The 22515-nt window shown below is 42.9% G+C and overlaps 1 protein-coding gene across 1 annotated transcript; it reads right to left on the reverse strand.

The window, feature by feature from the left end:
• Positions 1-1056: 1056 nt before the first annotated feature.
• Positions 1057-20460, reverse strand: LOC138800860 (intelectin-1-like). Its single transcript, XM_069982982.1, has 8 exons — positions 20380-20460; positions 19383-19453; positions 17169-17336; positions 11451-11698; positions 9500-9658; positions 8396-8516; positions 3162-3268; positions 1057-1254 (listed from the first exon to the last, which is right to left on the reverse strand). Exons 2-8 carry the CDS (start codon positions 19444-19446, stop codon positions 1102-1104), a joined length of 1020 nt encoding a protein of 339 aa, XP_069839083.1. The 5' UTR covers positions 19447-19453; positions 20380-20460; the 3' UTR covers positions 1057-1101.
• Between the last annotated feature and the right edge of the window lie 2055 nt (positions 20461-22515).

Consider the following 22515-nt stretch of genomic DNA (forward strand, 5'->3'; position numbering starts at 1 on the left):
CATACCTGCAATGATGCCAATTTAATATATTTACTTAAGTGCCCATGCGGGATGGGTTATGTCGGGCAAACTAGCAGACAGATCAAATTGAGGCTCAATGAGCATAAATCTGCGATTAGGAGATTTACAACAGGGAAAGAAAAAGAAAAAGGTAAGGATGAGAAAAAAAGTGAATTTGGAGAAACGACAGTGGCTCGGCATTTCTTAGAATGCTGCCACAATATTTGTGATTTATGGTGGCAAGTGATTGAACAACTTGAGGTATGTAATGATAGCGAAGAGAATCGTAGACGTCTCCTTCGCCATGAAGTATTTTGGATTACTGAGCTTGAGACATTGAGTCCTAAGGGTCTCAATGAGGTATGTAGTTTTAAGGTATTTTTGTAAGGATTAGAATAGATGTTTATGGTTTTTCCTCCTAGTACGGTCATGCGTGTAATATATGAATAGTCATTTGTTATTCAATTTAGTACATACATTTATGCATTTTTTGGAGATTTGGCATTATGCTATTTCTGACTCACGTATATTAGACCCTCCACGTCGTTGCGCATGAGGAAGAAGGAGCCTTATCCTCCAAAACGTCCACAGGACACCAGGTGGACGCTTGGTGTGTGGATCAGCCTGTCAGCGAAATTGTACCAAGTATCTGTTAATAACTTGCAGTTTGGACAGCAGTTCAAGTGTGTGGATTCCTTCCTTCACAGGTATCCAGCTCTGAAAGAGGACGACAACCTTGGGATACGCAGGTACAGGTGTGGTAAACACCTATTTACTCTCATTATTTTTTCTTGCAACTTGTTTAAGAACATTGACTCGACTAGGCACCAACTAGGCGATTGTGCTTACTCTGTCTTCACACCTACACCAGTTTACTCTGTCTTCACACCTACACCAAAGGGTTTAAATTTCCACTGAAGGAATTTCATACATGCAAAGATACCAACCTGGTATATTTGTTAAAGTGCCCTTGTGGCATGGGCTATGTTGGCGAGTAGGCAGATAAAAGCCCGTTAGAATGAGCATAAATCTGTCATAAAGAAAGAACAGAGTGACTTTGGTGAAACATGCTAATTTATTAATGTCTGACACTTAAAGAACTCATTGGTAGAAGATAAGTACAGAAGATTCTATAAGATCCTTGCTAGCGCTCCATCCAGTATGTGTGCCAACACCACCCCAGTCCATTGACGTAAAGTCTCCACATTGCCTGGGACTAGCTTCTGGAATGTATCCACCACCTCCAATACAAACCTGTAGTGTTTAAGGAAAGATGTGAGTATAAGAAAAAGAATTTATATATCTATTTTTTTTTGTTTATAAAATCTTTATTATTTTTACACTGGTCTCTAGAATCATTATTAAACTGACTCTGGCTTTGCTGTATAGACTTGGACAGATTCAGTCCTAATCAGTCATCTCATAATCATTAGAGGGTGGGCAACTCTGAAAGGCTATTTGAAGCCACATGTTGGAATATTGCGTGCTCATTCTGTGTATTACAATAACTACATTACTGTGAAGTATTATATGTATTCAGACATAGGGGGAGATGTATTAAAGTTAAAATGCGTAGTTTTTGTCGGAAATGGGCCCGATGCAAATAAATTTAATCACAAATGGCCGTTTTACTAATTAATTATTCGCAACGGGCCCATTTCTGGCCGGTATGCCAGGGGGCGGGGAGGGGGTGTGGAGTGGGCGGCAATCCGCCTCTACATAAATCTCCGTACCGGCGGAGCTGCGGGGACATTTTAATAAATGTTCCCCATAGTGTTATGATGCGCGCCCGCATCTCAATTCACCATTGCACCCAACGGAAAGTGCAGCCGCAGCCACATTCTCCATTGTGTGAGCTGTCAGGATTGTGCGGCTGCTATTCAACGAATAGTGGCTGCAGAAAACTGACATGTCAGTTTTCGTTGCGATCGCTAGGGATCCTGGCCGGAGCGTATACTATGTGTATACATTTCAGCCGTGATTCCATAGACTGCAGCAATATGTACATTTTCTACATACTCACAGCATTAAAGTGACATACAAAAAAGAAAGGAACAGACAGACATTCATCGCCGCTACCAGGAAAGGAACTTTTGCACGTATGTGATACCAACACTACTAATTAAAGTAGGCAGATAAAAGCCAGTTAGAATGAGCATAAATCTGCCATAAAGAAAGAACAGAGTGACTTTGGTGAAACATCAGTGGCGCAGCATTCTTTTGAGTGCCAACACAATGTATGTGACTTCAGGTGGCAGGTATTAGAGCAACTTGATGTGTGTCTCGATAGTGAGGAAAATGGCAAGCGTTTGTTAAAGGGGTTCTCCAGCGCTACAAAAACGTGGCCACTTTTCCCCCTCTCTTGTCTCCAGGTTGGGTGGGGTTTCAAACTCTGTTCCATTGGAGTAAATGGAGCTTAATTGCAAACACCACCTGAACTGGAGACAAGAGGGGGGAAAGAGTGGCCATGTTTTTGTAGCGCTGGATAACCCCTTTAAGGTGTGAGACATAAAAATCTCTTGTGGCCAGAGGCAGAATCCTGCGTGCAGCCACAACAGTGACTGGCAGAGCAGAAAGCCAATGTCTACTTGTTCTGTCCATCCACTGTATTTAACTATAACAGCCTATTAGGAGTCTCATGGTTATATACATAGGTGCAGGAGCAGACTACCTTTTGCTTAACCCTTTATTTACTGCAGTGTGTAAGTGACCCAGTGTTCTTTTACATGCTGCAACACTAAGGATTAATGCAGAAGACAATTAACTCTCTCCTTCACTACTCCTGCAGTGATAACACCTGACCTCTGCAGGAGCTCAGAGAACAGAGGTCATCAGAGAACTAATTGTCTTGAGCTTATTATCCCCTATACTAAGGGTCAATTAAAGAGGCAATGTCATGAAAGAAATATATATAGATATAGATATATATAAAAAGAATAGGGGCAGAATATTGCAAAACTGAAATCGCAAAACTAAGTGCAAGTAACAGTCGTTATTTGATGTAGAAAGTGTAAGTAAATAGTCCCTGTAGGCTGCAGTCCATGAAATTAGAGACTCTTTAAAAAAAACAAAATCAATAGTCCCCCTTTTTAGCCTTAGTGAAGAGTGTTGAACTTTTCAGCTTGTTACTTTGTGCAGGTACAGTTGACAATCTAACTTACATGTTCTGTATGGCAAAGATTATTCACTTTAATTCCTGCACACAACGCCATTGCAGCTTTTTCAGTGTTAATAACTCGAAACTGGATAAAGCCTGCAGTGATGACACCTGTGGATCAGAGTTATAGTTCATTATACACGTTATACACATTGGGGGAGATTTATCAAACATGGTGTAAAGTGAAACTGGCTCAGTTGCCCCTAGCAACCAATCAGATTCCACCTTTCATTTTCCAAAGAGTCTGTGAGGAATGAAAAGTGGAATCTGATTGGTTGCTAGGGGCAACTGAGCCAGTTTTACCTTACACCATGTTTGATAAATCTCCCTCATTATATCTGTGAAGAAAACTGAGTATTATATAATAAATACTTTATTAAATTCAGTCATTGTCTCTTCTCCCACATTTTTGAATATGCAGATCCAGAAATTGATTGCACACATTATATAATCTTAAAGCGAATGTACCACTAGTACATTGCTTTTTATTTTTTACATGAATACACTGGCACCAGCACAAGGAAGTCGGTGCCAGGGTCCTTTTTTTGAAATGCCACCCGGTTCCCCCGCATGGCACCGGTCTATTACCAAACAGCGGCCAGGCATGAAGTACAGGAGACAGGCCTGCCAGCCCCCAGTGTGACAATCTCTCCTCTGTGACATTCTCTTATGACATCCATTAAAATCAATGAAGCGGTGTCACAAAGCGGCGGGGGTTTCGTCACACTGGGGGGCCCGCGTCCAGTGCTTTATGCCGGCCGGTGCTCAGTAATAGACCAGTGCTGTGCGTTTGAACTAGGCGGCAGTTGAAAAAAAAGCACCACAGCACCGTGCTGACGCCCGTCTATTAATGTAAAAAAACAAAGAGTGATGTACTAGTGTTACATTCACTTTAAACTGACGATGCCATATAATAGAGATGTTATTCTTACCTCTTCACACTCCCCCAGCATCATCCTGTCATGTCTCTGGGTCCCCTGCTGACCACAGCCGCCACTTCCGGAGATAAACCCATCTCTACAGTGACAGCCCGCTCAGCCAATCAATGGCCAGGGCTGCTCTGTCTCAGTCAGTAATTGGCTGAGCAGACTGTCACTGCTGAGATGAGTTTGTCTGCTGAAGTGGTGGCTGCGGTCAGCAAGGCTCTGATCCAGTTCAGTACCCCTGGAAGTGGTGGGTACTGTGGTAATACTAAGGGGATTAGTATTACCTAACACTAAGCACCGGCTTAGTAATGGCCAGGCGAGCACATAGAAAAGGAAATAATCATAATCTTTCTGTAAATAATGTTTGGAGAGATATCACGGCACTACTCCTAGCATGTAGTAATAATTATGTAGCTGGGCGCATTGTGGACTAATGCCGGTTAGGGACGGGGGTGCTCCTCATAAATGCACTGATACGTCATAATACAGTTCCATATGGAGAAGAAAAGCCAAGGGCACTCACCCGTCAGTAGTGAAGAATCTTTATTTCATGGTGCAATAAAATCTCCAGATTGCACACTGGTCGGTTACAGCGTGGTCATGGTGGCCATTTCGCGCGCATACGCGCTTCATTGGATCAAAGCATGCGCGCGAAATGGCCATCATGACTACGCTATAACTTGGGATGGCGTCTGCTCCGACCAGTGTGCAATCTGGAGATTTTATTGCACCATGAAATAAAGATTCTTCACTACTGATGGGTGAGTGCCCTTGGCTTTTCTTCTCCATATGGAACCATAATCTTTCTGTTTTATCTTTCTTTTTTTAAATGGAATTGGCATATGGTTTAAAGCGAATGTAACATCAGGTACATTCGCTTTAAGAATTACCCATGTATAGAACGGCGGCGGCGCGGGGAAGCCGGTGGTGCGGTCCTTCTTATGAACCACAGCCCGCTTCCTGTGTACGGTGTTCTATTCATGGGTACTGGGCCGGGGGTGAAGCACTGGAGGCGCCTCCAGTGGGAAGAAACCCCCACAGTGTCATAGAGGAGCGGGGGTTTCCTCCCACTGGGGGTGGGCCGGCCCCCATCCAGTGCTTCACCCCCAGCCCGGTAGCTGTGAATAGAACAGTGCAGTACATGGAAACCGGGCTACAGCTCAAAAAAAGGACCACGGCATCGGCTTCCCCATGTCGGCGCCATTCTATGCATGAGTAATACTTAAAGCGAATGTACCTGATAGTACATTTGCTTTAAACAAGAGGGAATACCATGTAAACCCCTGATGCTCCTGTGCCAACGGTGGGTTCTAAAATTACATTGCTTGCAGTGATGGTGTAAATGTGACTACACTTTGTACAACTGAGTAGTCAAGCTTCCCCCCATTCATCAATAGGTTTTGCACCAATATCAATCATCTTCCTCTATTCTCATGTAAAAATAGAACCTTACTAGTGATGAGCGAGCTTGGTACTCAATCGAGTATTAGGGTACGTGATGGTACTCGTTACTCTCTCATCATCCGTTTCCTGTAAGTTTGGGCGCTATTTCTCAGCCAATAAACATGCAGGAGACTCTTTGGTACATTTTGCGAAGACGTAGGACCCATACATGTCGATAGCAGCGGTTGGTTGACCAGATCAGATGACCCTGCCATATAAAAATTGGCGCTGGCAGTGCTCGGCTCACATGCATGCTGACAGAGATTAGGGACAGAGCTGCTGCTTGTTAGGGAGAGCGTTAGTGAAGGATTTAGCGTTCCGGTAGGCAGGGAATACTAGCGAAACAAACAAATAGCCCTTGTAAGGCTTCAAATCGTTTATAAATTGTATTACTACAGACTGCTGGCTGGGACTTGCAGTGCTGCTACCACGATTTCACCAGCACACTGTAATGATCGGCTGCTGGCAGAAAGGGGACATTAGGTGTTGCATACAGACCCTTAAGAAGTGCTCAGTACTATTTCATACCTCCCAACTGTCCCGGATCCAGCGGGACAGTCCCGATTTCGGGGTCATGTCCCGCAGTTGTATTATGATGTCATCGCTATTGCGACATCACTATTGTCCTTGTTCTTAGCTGTGATATCATTATGATTGTACCTGCTCTCTGACGTTATCCCTGTCCTATGACATCACTGTATGCATAAACCGTTCTATGACATCATTATGTTTGTTATCCATGTGTAATCCCTGTTTATAGTGATATACAGTGTGATGAGTGTGTGCATCATTAACACTGTGACATTATTGTATTTATGTACTGCAACATCACTGTTTCTTAGTACACAACTCTATTGGGGGTGATTGTTGCCCCTCTGTGTATATAAAAGAGCCATGTGTTGCCCTTCTGTATATATGACATATACAAAGAGGGGCCACACAACATGGCTCATAAATATAGTCTGTATATATGAGCCATGTTGCTGCCCCTGGTTAAGGGAAGGGGGCAGTTCACAGCCCTGCCCAGGGGTCATGTGTGACTCTCAGCCCAGGACATTACCAGCAGATAACATCACCGTCACATTTATATGTGCTACACCAACACTGAGGGACGGGGCACTGAGGATTCCTGTGCCGAAGAGAGAGCAGTGCCTGGTGGAGCAAGGAGTTGCCAACCCATACCTGTCCCCTGCAGCCACTATATATATATATATATATATTTATTTAGGCTGGGTTCACACTGCGTTTTTGCAATCCGTTTTTTTTCATCCGTTTTTTACAAAAAACGGATGAAAAACAGATGAAAAAAACGGATGCATTTGTGTGCATTCGTTTTGATCCGTTTTTCCATTGACTTCTATTATTAAAAAAAAAAACGGATCAAAACAGATCCTTTTTTTTTAACGGACACAAAATTAGTGTCAGCTACGTTTTTGTGTCCGTAAAAAAAAAAACAGATCCGTTTTGATCTGTTTTCTTTACAATGGAAGTCAATGGAAAAACGGATCAAAACGGATGCACACAAATGCATCCGTTTTTTTTGCAAAAAATGGATGAAAAAAATGGATTGCAAAAACGCAGTGTGAACCCAGCCTTATTTTCTTTGTTAACGTGTGCATCTGAGTACTTAATTTCCTTGGACAGCAATTACACTTAGTAAATTTTGACTGTAACTGTAGTAACTTAAAGTGGTATTCCACTTATCTTCCTCCTCTGAGTGTGTATAAATCTCTCCATTCAGTGTAGGGATGTAATGCATAGTATGTTATATTCTATAAGTTTTATCACTTATTGCCAGCTAAAGTCTTCAGAAATTAAAAATATTTTTTTGCAGAGGAAATGAGCCAAAGCTAAGAGTTAGCTCAGAAAGAATAGAGATATAAGGAAAAGGGCCATACTTATCACCCTGGTCAATCCATTTCCTTCTGCAAGAAAACCAGTGTGGCACTACCCTATGATTGTGTGGAAGACGTGATATTGGGTTTAGGGGCATGTCTTGGGGGGGTTAGGGGCGTGTCTTGGGGTTTAGGGGTGTGTCTTTGAGTGGGGTTAGGGGGCATGTCCATGTCCCTCTTTCCCCTCAGCCAAAGTTGGGAGGTATGCTATTTTATGATTTTGTGGCTGGTGGTGCTGCTGTACTACATTGTAAGGGGGTGTCACAGAGTGTGTATAGGTGCAGCCACCACCAGATTGTATCCCACAGCCCCCCAAAAACTAGTGGGACCACTAGTATATGTTCTGATTTCTGTATTTCTTACGCAAGGCCTATCTACGTTCACTACTGCTTGCACAGTGTAAAGGGAGTGTCACGGAATGTAAATACCCAGTAACCTAGTTTGCTGTCACTGATTGAAAACACCCAGTAGCCTTGTTTGCTGTCACTGAATGGAAACACACAGTAACCTTGCTTACTGTCACCAATGGTTCCCTGTGTCCTCACTGCCATGCTGTGTCAGGCTAAGTTTTTGGGGTGGTTCATATGCTACCTTGGTTTTAATGGTTCCCTGTGTTCTCACTGCCATGCTGTGTCAGGCTGAGTTTGGGTGGTCCATATGCCTACCTCTGTTTTAACCAGGCTGTTGCCCAGAATTAGGCATCATGGTGCGATTAGGCAGCCTCAGAGGCATGCATACATGCTGCTTCTGCTGTTTCCTGTCCATTTTCGTTGTGTTTCCATCATTTTCTGAGGTTGACAAGTTTTTACACAACCTTCCCTCTACCAAACTTGGGTCCCCTGCAAAAATGCTTGAGTCTCCCATTGACATCATTGGGGTTCGTTACTCGAAACGAGCACCCGAGTGTCGGGAAATACTCGCCTCGAGTAACGAGCACCCGAGCATTTTAATACTCACTCATCACTAAACCTTACCTATCCCATTTGGTGGATACAGGCTGATTGTTTTCTCTTTACTTCCATGATCATAGACTACTGAAACGGCCGGTCCATGGTCAGAGGGACATTCTCCAACATTATATTTTACAGGATATTTCTAAAATAGAATATAACAATGTCATAGAGTTGAAATAAGTTAGTGATCTTGGAGCCCCATGATAAGCTAGGAGATATGCATAGAATTAGAAATAAACATCACTTGCAGGGTAGGTAGGGGCAAAAGGATGTTATCATCAAAGAGATTTGTAAAAGTAATAGTAATTAACCACCATCTCTTTTCTTCTCCATTGCCATGCATATATGTTTGTATGGCTTAATGGGGGTTATCAAGCCCTATAAATTTGATGGCCTGTCTTAAGAAGAAGCCACCATTATGAGATTGGCAGGGGACTGACTCCTGACATGTCCAGTGTCCACTGATCAGTAGTTTGAAGGGTCTGGAGCACTCTTGATAGCTGCGGTCTCTTTAACCTCAACCTCTGCTTGTCCTTATATCAGCCCCAGTAGCGGATTATAATAGGTCCTTTTTGGGCAGTAGCCTGGGGCCGGGAGCTCCATGGGGGCCCATGGCCACCCAAAAAGACTTATACTTTTAGTGGTGTACTGTCTCCTGGCTACATTTCTACCATGATTTGCATAAGAATCGCGGCTTTTTTTTACCGCAATTTTGCACAAATCAGGACATCATGATATTATCTATCCTGTACTATGAACACTACACTAGTGCTGCCATAGTTACAGTGGGATGGGGGGGCCCAGGCTTGGTGAACAGCCCGGGGCCTATGGTAAAGTTAATCCGCCCCTGATCAGCACATTATTAGTTTGGTCAACTTGCATCTTGACCCAAAACTGGCATAGTTTTTTTTTTTTACATTACGTAATTACGTATAAAAACATTTAAGTAGAAATCCTATGAAAAGAAAAGATTTCAAATTTCAGTCTTGAAATCTGAGATACAAAACAAAACCCAGAGGAACTTTATAATTCTTCATTACTAGAGCAAAAGTTTCCAACTGTTCGTGTTCGGTAATATTCTCTGGACCTGAGCGTTTGGCATCTTCACTTAACACTATTAGTTACCTTATAAAGATTGAAGAGATTTCCTCCATTGGTAGAAAGGAAGCCATTTTCTGTACGATATCTTAGAAGAGCATGGTTTTTCCACAGGGGGAGGGGAGTCTTGTTCGGCACATGCCATAGGCCCACATTAGCAGCATTGATATCATAGTAACCTGGGTTCTGTATAGACATGGTAAAAGAGTATAAAGTGATTAAAACAACTATAACAAGTTTTTCCACGCATAGGATATATCACTGATTCTATCCATGAAGCAAAATCTGATTATGGCTGGGTTCACACTATGTATATTTGAGGCTGTATTTGGTGCTCATGTCGGGTCCTCATAGCAACCAAAACCAGGAGTGGATTGAAAACACAGAAAGGATCTGCTCACACAATGTTGAAATTGAGTGGATGGCCGCCATATAACAGTAAATAACGGCCATTATTTCAATACAACAGCGTTGTTTTAAAATAACAACAAATATTTGCCATTAAATGACGGCCATCCACTCAATTACAACATTATGTGAACATAGCCTTTCTGTGTTTTCAATCCACTCCTTGTTTTGGTTGCTATACAGCCTCAAATATACGTAGTGTGAACATAGCCTAAGGGTGCCTTCACACCTACCGTATTGCAGCAGAAAATCCGCTGCGGATCCGCAGCAGATCCGCAGCAGATTTAACTAAATGAATGAACACAGCATCAAATCCGCACTTACAAATCTGCTGCGGATCCGCAGCGGATTTGACAGTGCGTATTTAATGCTGTGTTCATTCATTTAGTTAAATCTGCTGCGGATCTGCTGCGGATCCGCAGCGGATTTTCTGCTGCGATACGGTAGGTGTGAAGGCACCCTAAAGAGGTTTCCCGATCATTACTGATAATTTAATATGCTTGGGCTGCAGAGAAAGTACCAAACATGTATACTTACCCATTCCTGCTCCAGTCTTCCACTGGACAAGAAATGCCTGCTGGGCACAGACAGAATATATCCCTCTTTTCACACATTACTTAAAGCTTTAAAGGGGTAGTGCGGCGGTAAAAAATTATTCACAGAATAACACACATTACAAAGTTATGTCTGTGAATGGCCCCCTTCCCCGTGTCCCCCCACCCCCACCCGTGTACCCAGAAGTGTGCATTATACATACCTGATCCGTGCCGACACGTGTCCGCCATCTTGTGCGGCTGAGCAGCTGATGACGCGGCCAGCACTCGGGAAGATCGGAGGTGTTCGGGCCGGCCGGCCGAAGATGACGTTTGGCACAAGATGGCAGACGCGTGTCGGCACGGAACAGGTATGTATAAAGCACTACACTTCCGGGTACACGGGTGGGGTCGGTGGGACACGGGGAAGGGGGCCATTCACAGACATAACATCCATTACAAAGTTGTATAACTTTGTAATGTGTGTTATTCTGTGAATAATTTTTTACCGCCGCACTACCCCTTTAAAGATGAGGATAGCAGCATACTTCAGGCGGCCTTTAGGTAGCGGCACCAGGAATCTTAGTTAGCCTATTTATTAAACTATGAATGATAAAACCTTACCAAAGTAGAACTCCTAAAAGCTGCAAAACATTCCATGTCCCTTCACCTGGCCCATCTGGTTGAAAAAAAAACATAGCTATGTGTTTTTGAAGATATTTACAATTTTTTTTATGCTTTATGTGCTCTCTTAAAGGAGTTATCTGGGCACCAAAAAAAAGATTGAATTTTGGCTGGAGGCAGCATGAGAAGATTTCATCCTATCCCTGGCTCATCATTCCTATCTCCAAGACAGACTTGTGTCAGCAGAGATGGCCAGCTCAGCCAATCACTAACTGCAGAGGTGTGTCGATTAGTCCAACGCACCGCCAGACCGATCCTCCGCTTAATAGGCTGAGCAGCCGAAACTGTAGAGACAAATCCATCGTTTTATACAACAATATAGTGTGTAAGTGATATGATGAAGAAATAGTTACCTTGTAGTCATCACTGGTGGCTCCATCAGGAAGCCCAAATGTGGCATAGTTTGCCCAGTTCCCATCTCCTTCAGGATTGTTCTCATTGTTTCCCTGTTGACTGGACCAGCGATCCCCAACTGTGCACTTTCCATTAATATTGTCCTCATGAATACTTGCAACCAATGTCCAGCCTCCTCCATTGGTGGTCATGTCACAATATGTTTGGTAGGAAATTCCATGTTCGGTTGTTAAAGTATAAATTCCATCTATTGACAGAGATATATGAGATTTTCTACAAAGACATATATATATATATATATATATATATATATATATATATATATATATATAGTGGTGCCTTGGATTACGAACATAATTCGCTCCGGAACCGTGCTTGTAATCCAAACCCACTCTTAAACCAAAGCAAATTTTCCCATAAGAAATCATTGAAATGCAGACAATTGGTTCCACTCCCCAAAAATAATGATTTTATATTCTGAATAACATGTAAAACAATTGAAACAAACATTTATAAACAGCTGAATGTGTGATATTATAGGTTACTGTACAGTATAGCAATCAGTATGTGGAGTATAATGTATATAAGTGCATAAACCTGATAACACAGCAGCAGTTTGTAGATACAGGATGGAACTGCAGATCCCTATAATGCAGTAGCGTAGTACAACAGGCTAGAATAGAGATGCAGGGCTGCTGTCAGAGGTCTGTGTGGTCACATGACTGCAATGGAGAAGGGGGGGGTGTTCAGCATGGACCAATCAGGACTGACAGAGACTGCAGGGAGCAGGAAGGAACAGGGCAGATGTGGGCACATACATGCAGCACTCTCTGTCCGGGGAGAGGGGGGTTACAGCTATGAAATTACCTCCACAGTCTTGTCCCCTGATGTAAGCCCCAGCCTGAAGTGGATCTTCTATGATTTGGAAGGTGAGGAAGACTTCCTGGGTCAGAGTACAGTGCTGTAGACCCCGCTATGCAGACCATGCCCCTCCCCTTCCCGCCCTTCCACCCAGTACAGGGAGCTCTTAAACCAAAGCAATGCTCTTAAACCAAGTCACAATTTTGAAAAACTGTGAGCTCTTAAACCAAGTTACTTTTAAACCAAGGTACCACTGTATATATCTCCTTAAGATGTTTCAAAAACTCAGAAAGGCAGAATGTGTAAACCAACATTGAATAGGTTATCCCATTCCACTGATGTGAATTAACACTTAACCCCTTAAGGACATCGGGCGTACATTTACGCCCCCGCTGCCTGGGCTTTAAGGCAGGAGGGCGTAAATGTACGCCCTGGCGCGGTCCCGTGCTACGGAGCGGGCTCACGAGCTGAGCCCGCCCTATAGCGGGTGAAGACCGGCTGCTATCTGCAGCCAGGCCCTCATCCTCAATGGTGGGCGACCGCGATCTCGCGGCCGCCCGCCATTAACCCCTGGCAGGCTGAATCAGAGGACCGAGCAGAAGACTGCACGGAGGTAAGGAGAAGACCTCCGGCAGTCAGGAAAAGCGATTGGGACCCCTGCAGACACGCTGCGGGGGTCCCGATCACTAAGTGACCGGAGCATCTCCGGTCACTTATACTTAAACGCAGGCTGAATCAGAAGATCGCAGATAACACTGATCCCTGCAATGCTATGGCATAGCAGGGATCAGTGTTACAGATCAAATGTATGTATAAGATAGTTCCCTAAGGGAACTATAAAACTGTAAGAAAATAAATAAATAAAAGTTTTACACAATGTCCCAAAGCCCCTCCCCCAATAAAAGTGAAAATCAGCCCCCCCTTCCCATTTCATACATAAAATACATAAAAACTAATAAAGTTAATTAACATATTATATACCGTAGCGTGTGTAATCGTCCGATCTATTAAAATAAAACAATACTTTTCCCGCACGGTGAACGGCGTGAACAAAAAGCGGTAAAAAAACGCAGAGATTGCTTTTTTTTATGACATTTTATGTATAAAAAAAATTTATAAAAAGCGATCAATACGTTTGATGTAGAAAAAAAAATTTCTAATAAAAACTAGAGGTCATGACGCAAAAAATGACACCCCATACGACCTCGTAGGTGAAAAAATAAGTGCGTTATAGGAGTCACAATAGGGCCATTTTAAATACGCCTATTTGCAAAAAAAAAGGTTTACTGCTAATAAAAATAGTAAAATGTAAGAAAACCTAGAAACCATGCATATCGCTGTGTTCAGACCGACCTATAGAATAAAGGAAAAATGACAGTTTTACTGTTAAGTGCATTACGTAAACATGGAAGCCCCCCAAAAATTTGCGGAATCGCATTCTTTGACCCAAGTTCACCCCATAAATGATATTTTGGGGGGTCCGTCATTCATTTTATGGCAGATTGAAAGATGCCATTACAAAGTACATCTGCTCCTGAAAAAAACAAGCCCTGACATGGCCCTGTTGGTGGAAAAATGAAAGCGTAATGGTTCTTAGAAGGCGAGGAGGAAAAAACGAAGATGCAAAAGTGACAATTGGCCCGGTCCTTAAGGTCATTTCAGGCTCTGTCCTTAAGGGGTTAAAGGGAAACTATCAGCAGGTTTGTCCATACGAACCTGCTGATTTCTCGCTGTAGCCATTTACCTCCCCTTTCCAGCATCACTTTTGTTATATTCGTATGTCCCAAAGTTTTTCAGAAATTTCCTCCGAAAAAAATATGTAAATGAGCGACTTCCAAGTGCACCGTTCCACCTGCCCTCCGACTCCTATCTTCACGCCTATTTAGGCATCTTCAGGTATGCATAAGCAGGTTGGTCCCTTTACCACACATGCGGAGGAACAGTAGCCTGTCTCCATACAAGCAGAGACCAGTCTGCTTATGCATACCTGAATATGCCTAAGAAGGAGTGAACGTAGGAGGAAGAGGGCGGGTGGAATGGTATACTGGGGAGTCGATGAGCACCAAAGATGCTCATTTCCATATTTCTTTTGGAGAAAATTTCTCAAAAATGGAAGACCTATAAATATAACAAAAGCAAGACCAGAAAGTGGGGATAAGCAGCTGCACGGAGATATTAGCAGGTTTGTTTGTTTCCCTTTAAACCTTTAAAGGGGTAGTGCGGCGCTAAACAATTATTCACTAAATAACACACATTACAAAGTTATACAACTTTGGCTGGGTTCACACTATGTATATTTGAGGCTGTATTTGTGAGGCTGTATAGCAACCAAAACCAGGAGTGGATTGAAAACACAGAAAGGCTCTGTTCACATAATGTTGTAATTGAGTGGATGGCCATCATTTAATGGCAAATATTTGCTGTTATTTTAAAACAACGGCTGTGGTATTGAAATAATGGCCGTTATTTACTGTTATATGGCGGCCATCCACTCAATTTCAACATTGTGTGAACAGATCCTTTCTGTGTTTTCAATCCACTCCTGGTTTTGGTTGCTATGAGGACCTGACATGAGGACCAAATACTGCCTGAAATATACATAGTGTGAACCCAGCCTTGTAATGTATGTTATGTTAGTGAATCGTCCCCCTTCCCCGTGTTTCCCCCACCCACACCAGACCCGGAAGTGTAGCGTTCTATACATACCTGCCTCTAGCCGACCCCCATCCGCCATCTTGTGCCATGACGTCATCTTCGGACGGCCGGCCGACCCGCTCTGACCGTCCCTAGTGCTGGCCGCCCTCTGCCGCGTCATCAGCTACTCAGCTGCGATTGGCTCAGTATAACTGTGCACAAGATGGCGGACGGGGGTCGGCTAGAGGCAGGTATGTATAGAACACTACACTTCCGGGTCTGGTGTGGGTGGGGGGAAACACGGGGAAGGGGGCGATTCGCTAACATAACATACATTACAAAGTTGTATAACTTTTTAATGTGTGTTATTTAGTGAATAATTGTTTAGCGCCGCACTACCCCTTTAAAGGGGTTATCCAGGTTTAGAAAAGCACAGCTACTTTCTTGTAAAAACACAGCACCACCCCTGTCCTCGGGTTGTGTGTGGTATTACATTTAAGCTTTCTTCACTTTATTGAAACTGAGCTGAAAAAACATACCTAAACTGAGGACAGGAGAAGTGTTCTTTTTGTAAGAAACTGGGTATGTTTGCAGGTAAGCCTGGATAACCCCTTTAATGTGACTTTCTGAGTTTAGCTGGGATCATCTGCCACATGCAGTGCTGATTACGTGGTCCCCATGGACCTGTAGGCATTCCAGACAATGGTGGCTCTCTGGGGCACCAAGTTCTCTCTGCAAAGCTTTTTTTTTCTTTTTAATTTAAATAATGTATTTAACATTTTTAACATACATCATACGTTGCAGCAGGATAAATCAAAAAGCAGGTGGCACACATAGCATAAATACCCCAGTACTTCTGCTAACTTAGGGGCAAGATGAAACAGGGTAGAGATAGAATAGCTGCATAAGTATTTCTTCTTTTAATGAACTTCTATCTTTGCCGGAGGAGTTATACTTAACTCTGCGTGGTCCAATTATTGATCTTCTCATATAGTCCACCTCAGGCAGACTCTATGAGAAGAGTGCTGATAATACTGATCAATGCTATGCAGTGGGACCAGGGAGGATTTAAATAGTGTAAAAAATTGTAAATATATGCCAAAGCCCCTCCCCCAATAAAAGTTAAAATCACCCTCCTTTCACATTATACAAATTAAAAATGTAAAAACAATTAAATAAATAATCATATATGTCGTATTATGCCTAATTGTCTGATCTAAAATATAACAATATTGTTCCCGCATGGTGAACAGCATCAACAATAAGAGGGTTTTTCTTTCTGATACGTTATGTATAAACATAAATAAATAAATAAAAAGTAATAAAAATATCCTATCTACACGAGTATGATACTAATAAAAACTGGAGATTGTGGCCAATATAAGAAATTATAAAACATTAGAAAAGCCATGAAAACATATATATCGTTGTGTTCGGACTGATGTGTAGAAAGAAGATATGTCAGTTTTTCCATAAAGTGCATTATATAATATAGTGCATTATATAATATTTTTTTCGGCTCCATCATACATTTTATGGTAGATTGAAAGGCCCTTACATGGCGATGTAGATGGAGAAATGAAAGGGCTATAGCTCGGGGGCTATGTTCACACTACGTAAGTCTCCGGACGTAGCGCGTTCCGTGAATAAGCGGCCGGAGATTTACGTAGTTTGCGTACAATGAAAAGTATACGATGTACGGCTGCACAGTTCTCACTACGTAAGAACTTACGCCAGAATCGTACGCGGCGCCGTAAAAAATAAACCAGACCATTGTTTGAGGACGAAAATGCCGTAACTTACGCCCGTAGCGTAACATGCGGTCCCGTACGTAGTGGTGATTTCTTCATTTTTGCACTTTTCTTTGCCGATCCAAAAGGTTCTGTGGGGTGTCCGGGGCTAGGCGAAGATTTCCAAGTAAAAAACCGCTGTCAGATCGCTACGTAGGGCGCTCGGGGAGCATAAGTAGACTTCGGGCGTAAGTTTGCGGACCGTACGTAGGCGGCCGCAACTTACGTAAATCCCCGGCCGGAGTTTAACACGTATATGTCCGGCCGCGAAAATATGCGGCCGGACATATACGTAGTGTGAACATAGCCTTAAAATGGAAATTGGCCTGGGCATTTAGGCCATTTTGATCTGGGTCATAAAGGGGTTAAACATATTAATAAATAAATATACAAATAAATAGATACACACATAACATAGCTTCCAGGCCTCACCTTGGGCATTATTGTCAGACAGCTTGATTTCCTGGCAGCTCCTGTACCTGTGCTGGTGGTTATTGGTCGGGTAGAAGGAATACTCATGTACTTTGCTTGTTTCATCCTTCTCCCAGCACGCCAAGAGACTCATAATATTCAGCTTCTTCTGAAGATGTGAAATGTTGTCTGATAAAATATGACATAATAGCGCAATAATAGCATAATGAAATATGTAATGGTAGATGGGAAGCAGAAACAAAAATACAATCAGCTTCAGATATTTTAAAGAGGTTACCCAGCCTTAGAAAACCATGGCCTCTACCTTCCAGAAACAGCACCTTAGTCTACAGGTTTGGTGTAGGTTTTACAGCTCAGTTCTATTGAAGTGAATGGAGCTGAATTGTAATACCACACACAACCAAGGACAAGTGTGCCTGTCCCTTTTGGAGTAATTCCTTTAATTATGTTAAGCCCGAACAATAATCAGTACAGGCTGCTGAGTCAGCATCCAATAATAGAGCAAATCTATTCCTTGTATTACAGAAAACATGTCCATACAGCTAAATACAGGTCATATAATCTGGAGGGAAGAAGGGAAAGGGGGGACATGATCGAAACTTTTAAATATATTAAAGGGCTAAATAAGGTTCAGGAGCTAAGTGTAGTTAATAAGAAGCTAAACCCAACAAGGGACACAATCTGAGATTGGTTGGGGGAAACATCCGAAGCAACATGTGAAAATATTATTTTACCAAAAGAGTAGTGGATTCTTGGAACAAACATCCAGCAGAGGTGGTTGGTAAATCTACAATAACTGAATGTAAGCATGCCTGGGATAAACCTATATCTATCCTAAGATAATAAGAAGGGAAATACTTAACCCCTTAACGACATCGGGCGTAAATTTACGCCCTGATGCCGGTAAGGACGTTCAGAGCGGGGCCGCGCGGCGACCCTGCTCTGAACCGCGGCGGTCCCGGGTGCCGCTTTTAGCCCAGGACCGCCGGTGTTAGCGGGCACGGTCCGATTGCCGTGCCCGCTAATACAGTAATCGGATGCAGCTGTCAAACATGACAGCTGCATCCGATTACCGGATTCAGCTTATCCCTGGTGTCTAGTGGCGGAGATCGCTCCCCCGGGACACTATCCCGAAGGAGCGATCTCCGTGTGTGCTGCCGGCCGGGGACCGCTCCAAGATGGCGCCGTCCCCGGCTCGGCACTCGTTTACTTCCGGCTGCAGCAGCCCGAAGTAAACGAGTGCCTATCTCTATGAGAGATCAAAGCACTTATACTAGAAGTCCCCCAGGGGGAATAACCCTAACCCCAGGGGGGCTTCTAGTATAAGTGTTAAAGTAAAAAAAAAAGTGTTGTTAATAGTAAAAAGCCCCCTCCCCTAATAAAAGTCTGAATCACCCCGCTTTTCCCAGGTTATAAATAAAAATAAATAAATAAATAAACATGTTTGCTATCGCCGCGTGCGTAATCACCTGAACTATTAATTAATCACATTCCTGATCTCACACGGTAAACGGCGTCAGCGCAAAAAAATCCCAAAGTGCAAAATTGCGCATTTTTGGTCGCATCAAATCCAGAAAAATTGTATTAAAAAGCGATCAAAAAGTCATATATGCGCAATCAAGGTACCGATAGAAAGAACACATCATGGCGCAAAAAATGACACCTCACACAGCCCCATAGACCAAAGGATAAAAGCGCTATAAGCCTGGGAATGGAGCGATTTTAAGTGACGTATATTTCTTGACAATGGTTTAAATTTTTTACAGGCCATCAGATACAATATAAGTTATACATGTTAATAATAGTTTTAATCGTAACGACTTGAGGAACATATATAACAAGTCAGTTTTACCCCAGGGTGAATGGCGTAAAAACACATTTCCCCCAAATAAACAAAATGCTTTTTTTTTTCAATTTCACCACACTTTGAATTTTTTTCTGGTTTCGCAGTATACTTTATGCAAAAATTCAGCCTGTCATTGCAAAGTACAATTAGTGACGCAAAAAATAAGGGCTCATGTGGGTTTCTAGGTGGAAAAATGCAAGTGCTATGGCCTTTTAAGCACTAAAACGCAAAAATCGAAATTGGCTCTGTCCTTAAGGGGTTAAAGGGCGGACTAGATGGAGCAGTGCCAACAATGTTTTATGTTTCTACGATATCTTCATTCACTGTCTCCACTTGAAATCATTACCATACGGATTATAGTCACTCACCACAAGAATCAGAACAGCCCTCAGTAAATATTAGCGCCAACAGGAAAAAACTGCAGAACAGCATCTTCCTCCTGTTAGGTAATGGAAAGACACTGCCATGTTACATACAAAATAATACAAACGACATACACAACATATGGCTATGTTCACACTGCGTATATGTCCGACCGCATATTTTCGCGGCCGGACATATACGCGGCAAACTCTGGCCGGGGATTTACGCTACTTGCGGCCGGCTACGTACGGAGCGTGAACTTACGCCCGAAGTCTACTTATGCTCCCCGAGCGCCCTACGTAGCGATCTGACAGCGGTCTTTTACTTGGAAATCTTCGGCTAGCCCCGGACACCCCACAGAACCTTTTGGATCGGCACAAAAAGATGGCAAAATGAAGAAATCACCACTACGTACGGGACCGCATGTTAAGCTACGGGCGTAAGTTACGTCATTTTCGTCCTCAAACAATGGTCTGGTTCATTTTTTTACGGCGCCGCGTACGATCCTCGCGTAAGTTCGTACGTAGTGTGAACTGTGCAGCCGTATATCGTATACTTTCCATTGTACGCAAACTATGTAAATCCGGAGACTTACGTAGTGTGAACATAGCCTATAGGTGGTAAATGATGTTTTATCAGCATCAGTCATCCAGTCAGTTCATTGCATGTGACATGGAGAATTCTGCCCCCTACTGTCAGCTTGTGACAACAACTATCATTGTTTATCATGATCATTTTGTTTTTTGTTTTTCAATGCATTGGAGCCATCAAAGACATGGTTGTAAAGACACACACAAAACACTGAACATGTATCTTTTTGCATGTGACAATGTACCAAGAGAAGCAACCACCAACCTTCTGTACTACGTCTTTAATATTTTTTCCTCTCCATAAACATTACTTTTAATAATAATATTCCACTGCCATGGCCACCAATTACACATAAACAAGTAAAAATCACTAAACTAAAAATAACTACATGCTAAATAAAGAATCTCTTACCAGTTGGAGATGTTTGTTAGTGGAAAGTCCAATATGTTCTAAGCCCCCCCAATGTATTACCGGCTTTATATCGATCCCTGTACACTAGCAGATTTAGACATTAGGAAACACATTTTGTACCTTTTGTACCTTGTCCGAGTTAGCACATTTATAAATACACATCACCTTTTTTTCCTTTTATGTTTTCAAATGATCTTATTAACCTAATGTAACAAAATGTACCGCCATCTGTTTCCTTTCCTTCTGGACACTGCAGTAAACAGGATGACAATGATTTTGCAGCATTGATTTGTGGTGTGGCGGTAGTCTTGCATTCTCTCGTAATGGATTGTATGTAATATTATGTAGGGTTCTTATAAAATATGAAATAAACTGTGTCAATGATAATTGAAGAGGATATTTACTTTAGTTCACAATTCAATACATGTCTAGTAGTGATGAGCGAGCATGCTCGTCCGAGCTTGGTACTCGATCGAGTATTAGGGTACTCGATCGTGCTCATTACTCGGACGAACATCTCACGATACTCAAGAAAATCTCATCATCCGTTTCCTGTAAGTTTGGGCACAATTTCTCAGCCAATAAACATGCAGGAGACTCTTTGGTACATCCTGCGATGACGTGGGACCCATACATGTTGATGACTGACCACCAGTATATTTTATGATTTCTGTATTTCTTACTCAAGGCATATCTAAGCTCACTACTGATTGCCCTGTGTAAGGGGGTGTTACACAGTGTATAGGTTCAGCCACCACCAAATTGTATACCACAGCCTCCCAAAAACTAGTGGGACCACTAGTATATTTTCTGATTTCAGTATTTCTTACTCAAGGCATATCTAAGCTCACTACTCATTGCCCAGTGTAAGAGGGTTTCACACAGTGTATAGGTGCAGCCACCAACAGATTGTATACCACAGGCATAATTTTTTGGAGGCTCATCTGCTACCGCTTCTACCTTGGACACTCTGTCATCACTGCCATGCTGTGTGTGGCATAATTTTTGGGAGGCTCACCTGCTACCGCTTCTACCTTGGTCACTCTGTCATCACCGCCATGCTGTGTGTGGCATAATTTGTGGGAGGCTCACCTGCTACCGCCATGCTGTGTGTGGCATAATTTTTGGGAGGCTCACCTGCTACCGCTTCTACCTTGGTCACTCTGTCATCACCACCATGCTGTGTGTGGCATAATTTTTGGGAGGCTCACTTGCTTCCTCACTCACTTTTATTGGTTCTCTGTGTCCTCACTGCCTTGCTGTGTCAGGCCTAATGTTTGGGAGGCTCACTTGCTACCTCACTCACTTTTATTGGTTCTCTATGTCCTCACTGCCATGCTGTGTCAGACTAAGTTTTTAGGTGGTTCAAATGCTACCCCTGTTTTAATGGTTCACTGAGTTCTCACCGCCTGCTGTGTCAGGCTAAATTTTGGGGTGCTTCATATGCTAACTGTGTTTTAATGGTTCCCTGTGTTCTCAACGCCATGCTGTGACAGGCTAAGTTTTTGGGTGGTTCAAATGCCTACCTCTGTTTTAACCAGGCTGTTGCAAAGAATTTGGCATAATGGTGCCATTAGGCAGCCTCAGAGGCATGCTGTTGCTGCTGTTTCCTGTCCATTTCCATGGTGTTTTCATCATTTTCTGAGGTTGACAGGTTTTCACACGACCTTCCCTCTACCGAACTTGGGTCCCCTGCAAAAATGCTTGAGTTTCCCATTGAATTCAATGGAGGTCGTTACTCGAAATGAGCACTCGAGTATCAGGAAATATTCGTCTCGAGCATTTTAGTACTCACTCATCACTAATGTCTAGCAATGGCAATCCCTTTGCCAAATTTTACCACCATACTGTGATCAATGATGGATTAAGTGAACCGTAGGCGCCGGGCTGCTCACAAACAACCCATGCATAGTGTCCTAGGGGTCATACCTCACCTTTGTGCCCAAACATAAAATTATTGTCGCCAATTGTTCTCTGCACAGTAGGTATGTCCTCCCCCCCTCCAGTGATCATTTCTCTATCTATGCCTCCAAACTTAATAAAACTTCTCCTCACCAAGCCTCTGTTGCCCACTCATGGTTGTGATGTCAGCGGCCCTATGCAGGTAGTGCGATGAAGTGACATCACCATGTCTCC

Source organism: Dendropsophus ebraccatus, chromosome 9, assembly GCF_027789765.1.
Source record: "Dendropsophus ebraccatus isolate aDenEbr1 chromosome 9, aDenEbr1.pat, whole genome shotgun sequence".
Taxonomy (NCBI): domain Eukaryota; kingdom Metazoa; phylum Chordata; class Amphibia; order Anura; family Hylidae; genus Dendropsophus; species Dendropsophus ebraccatus.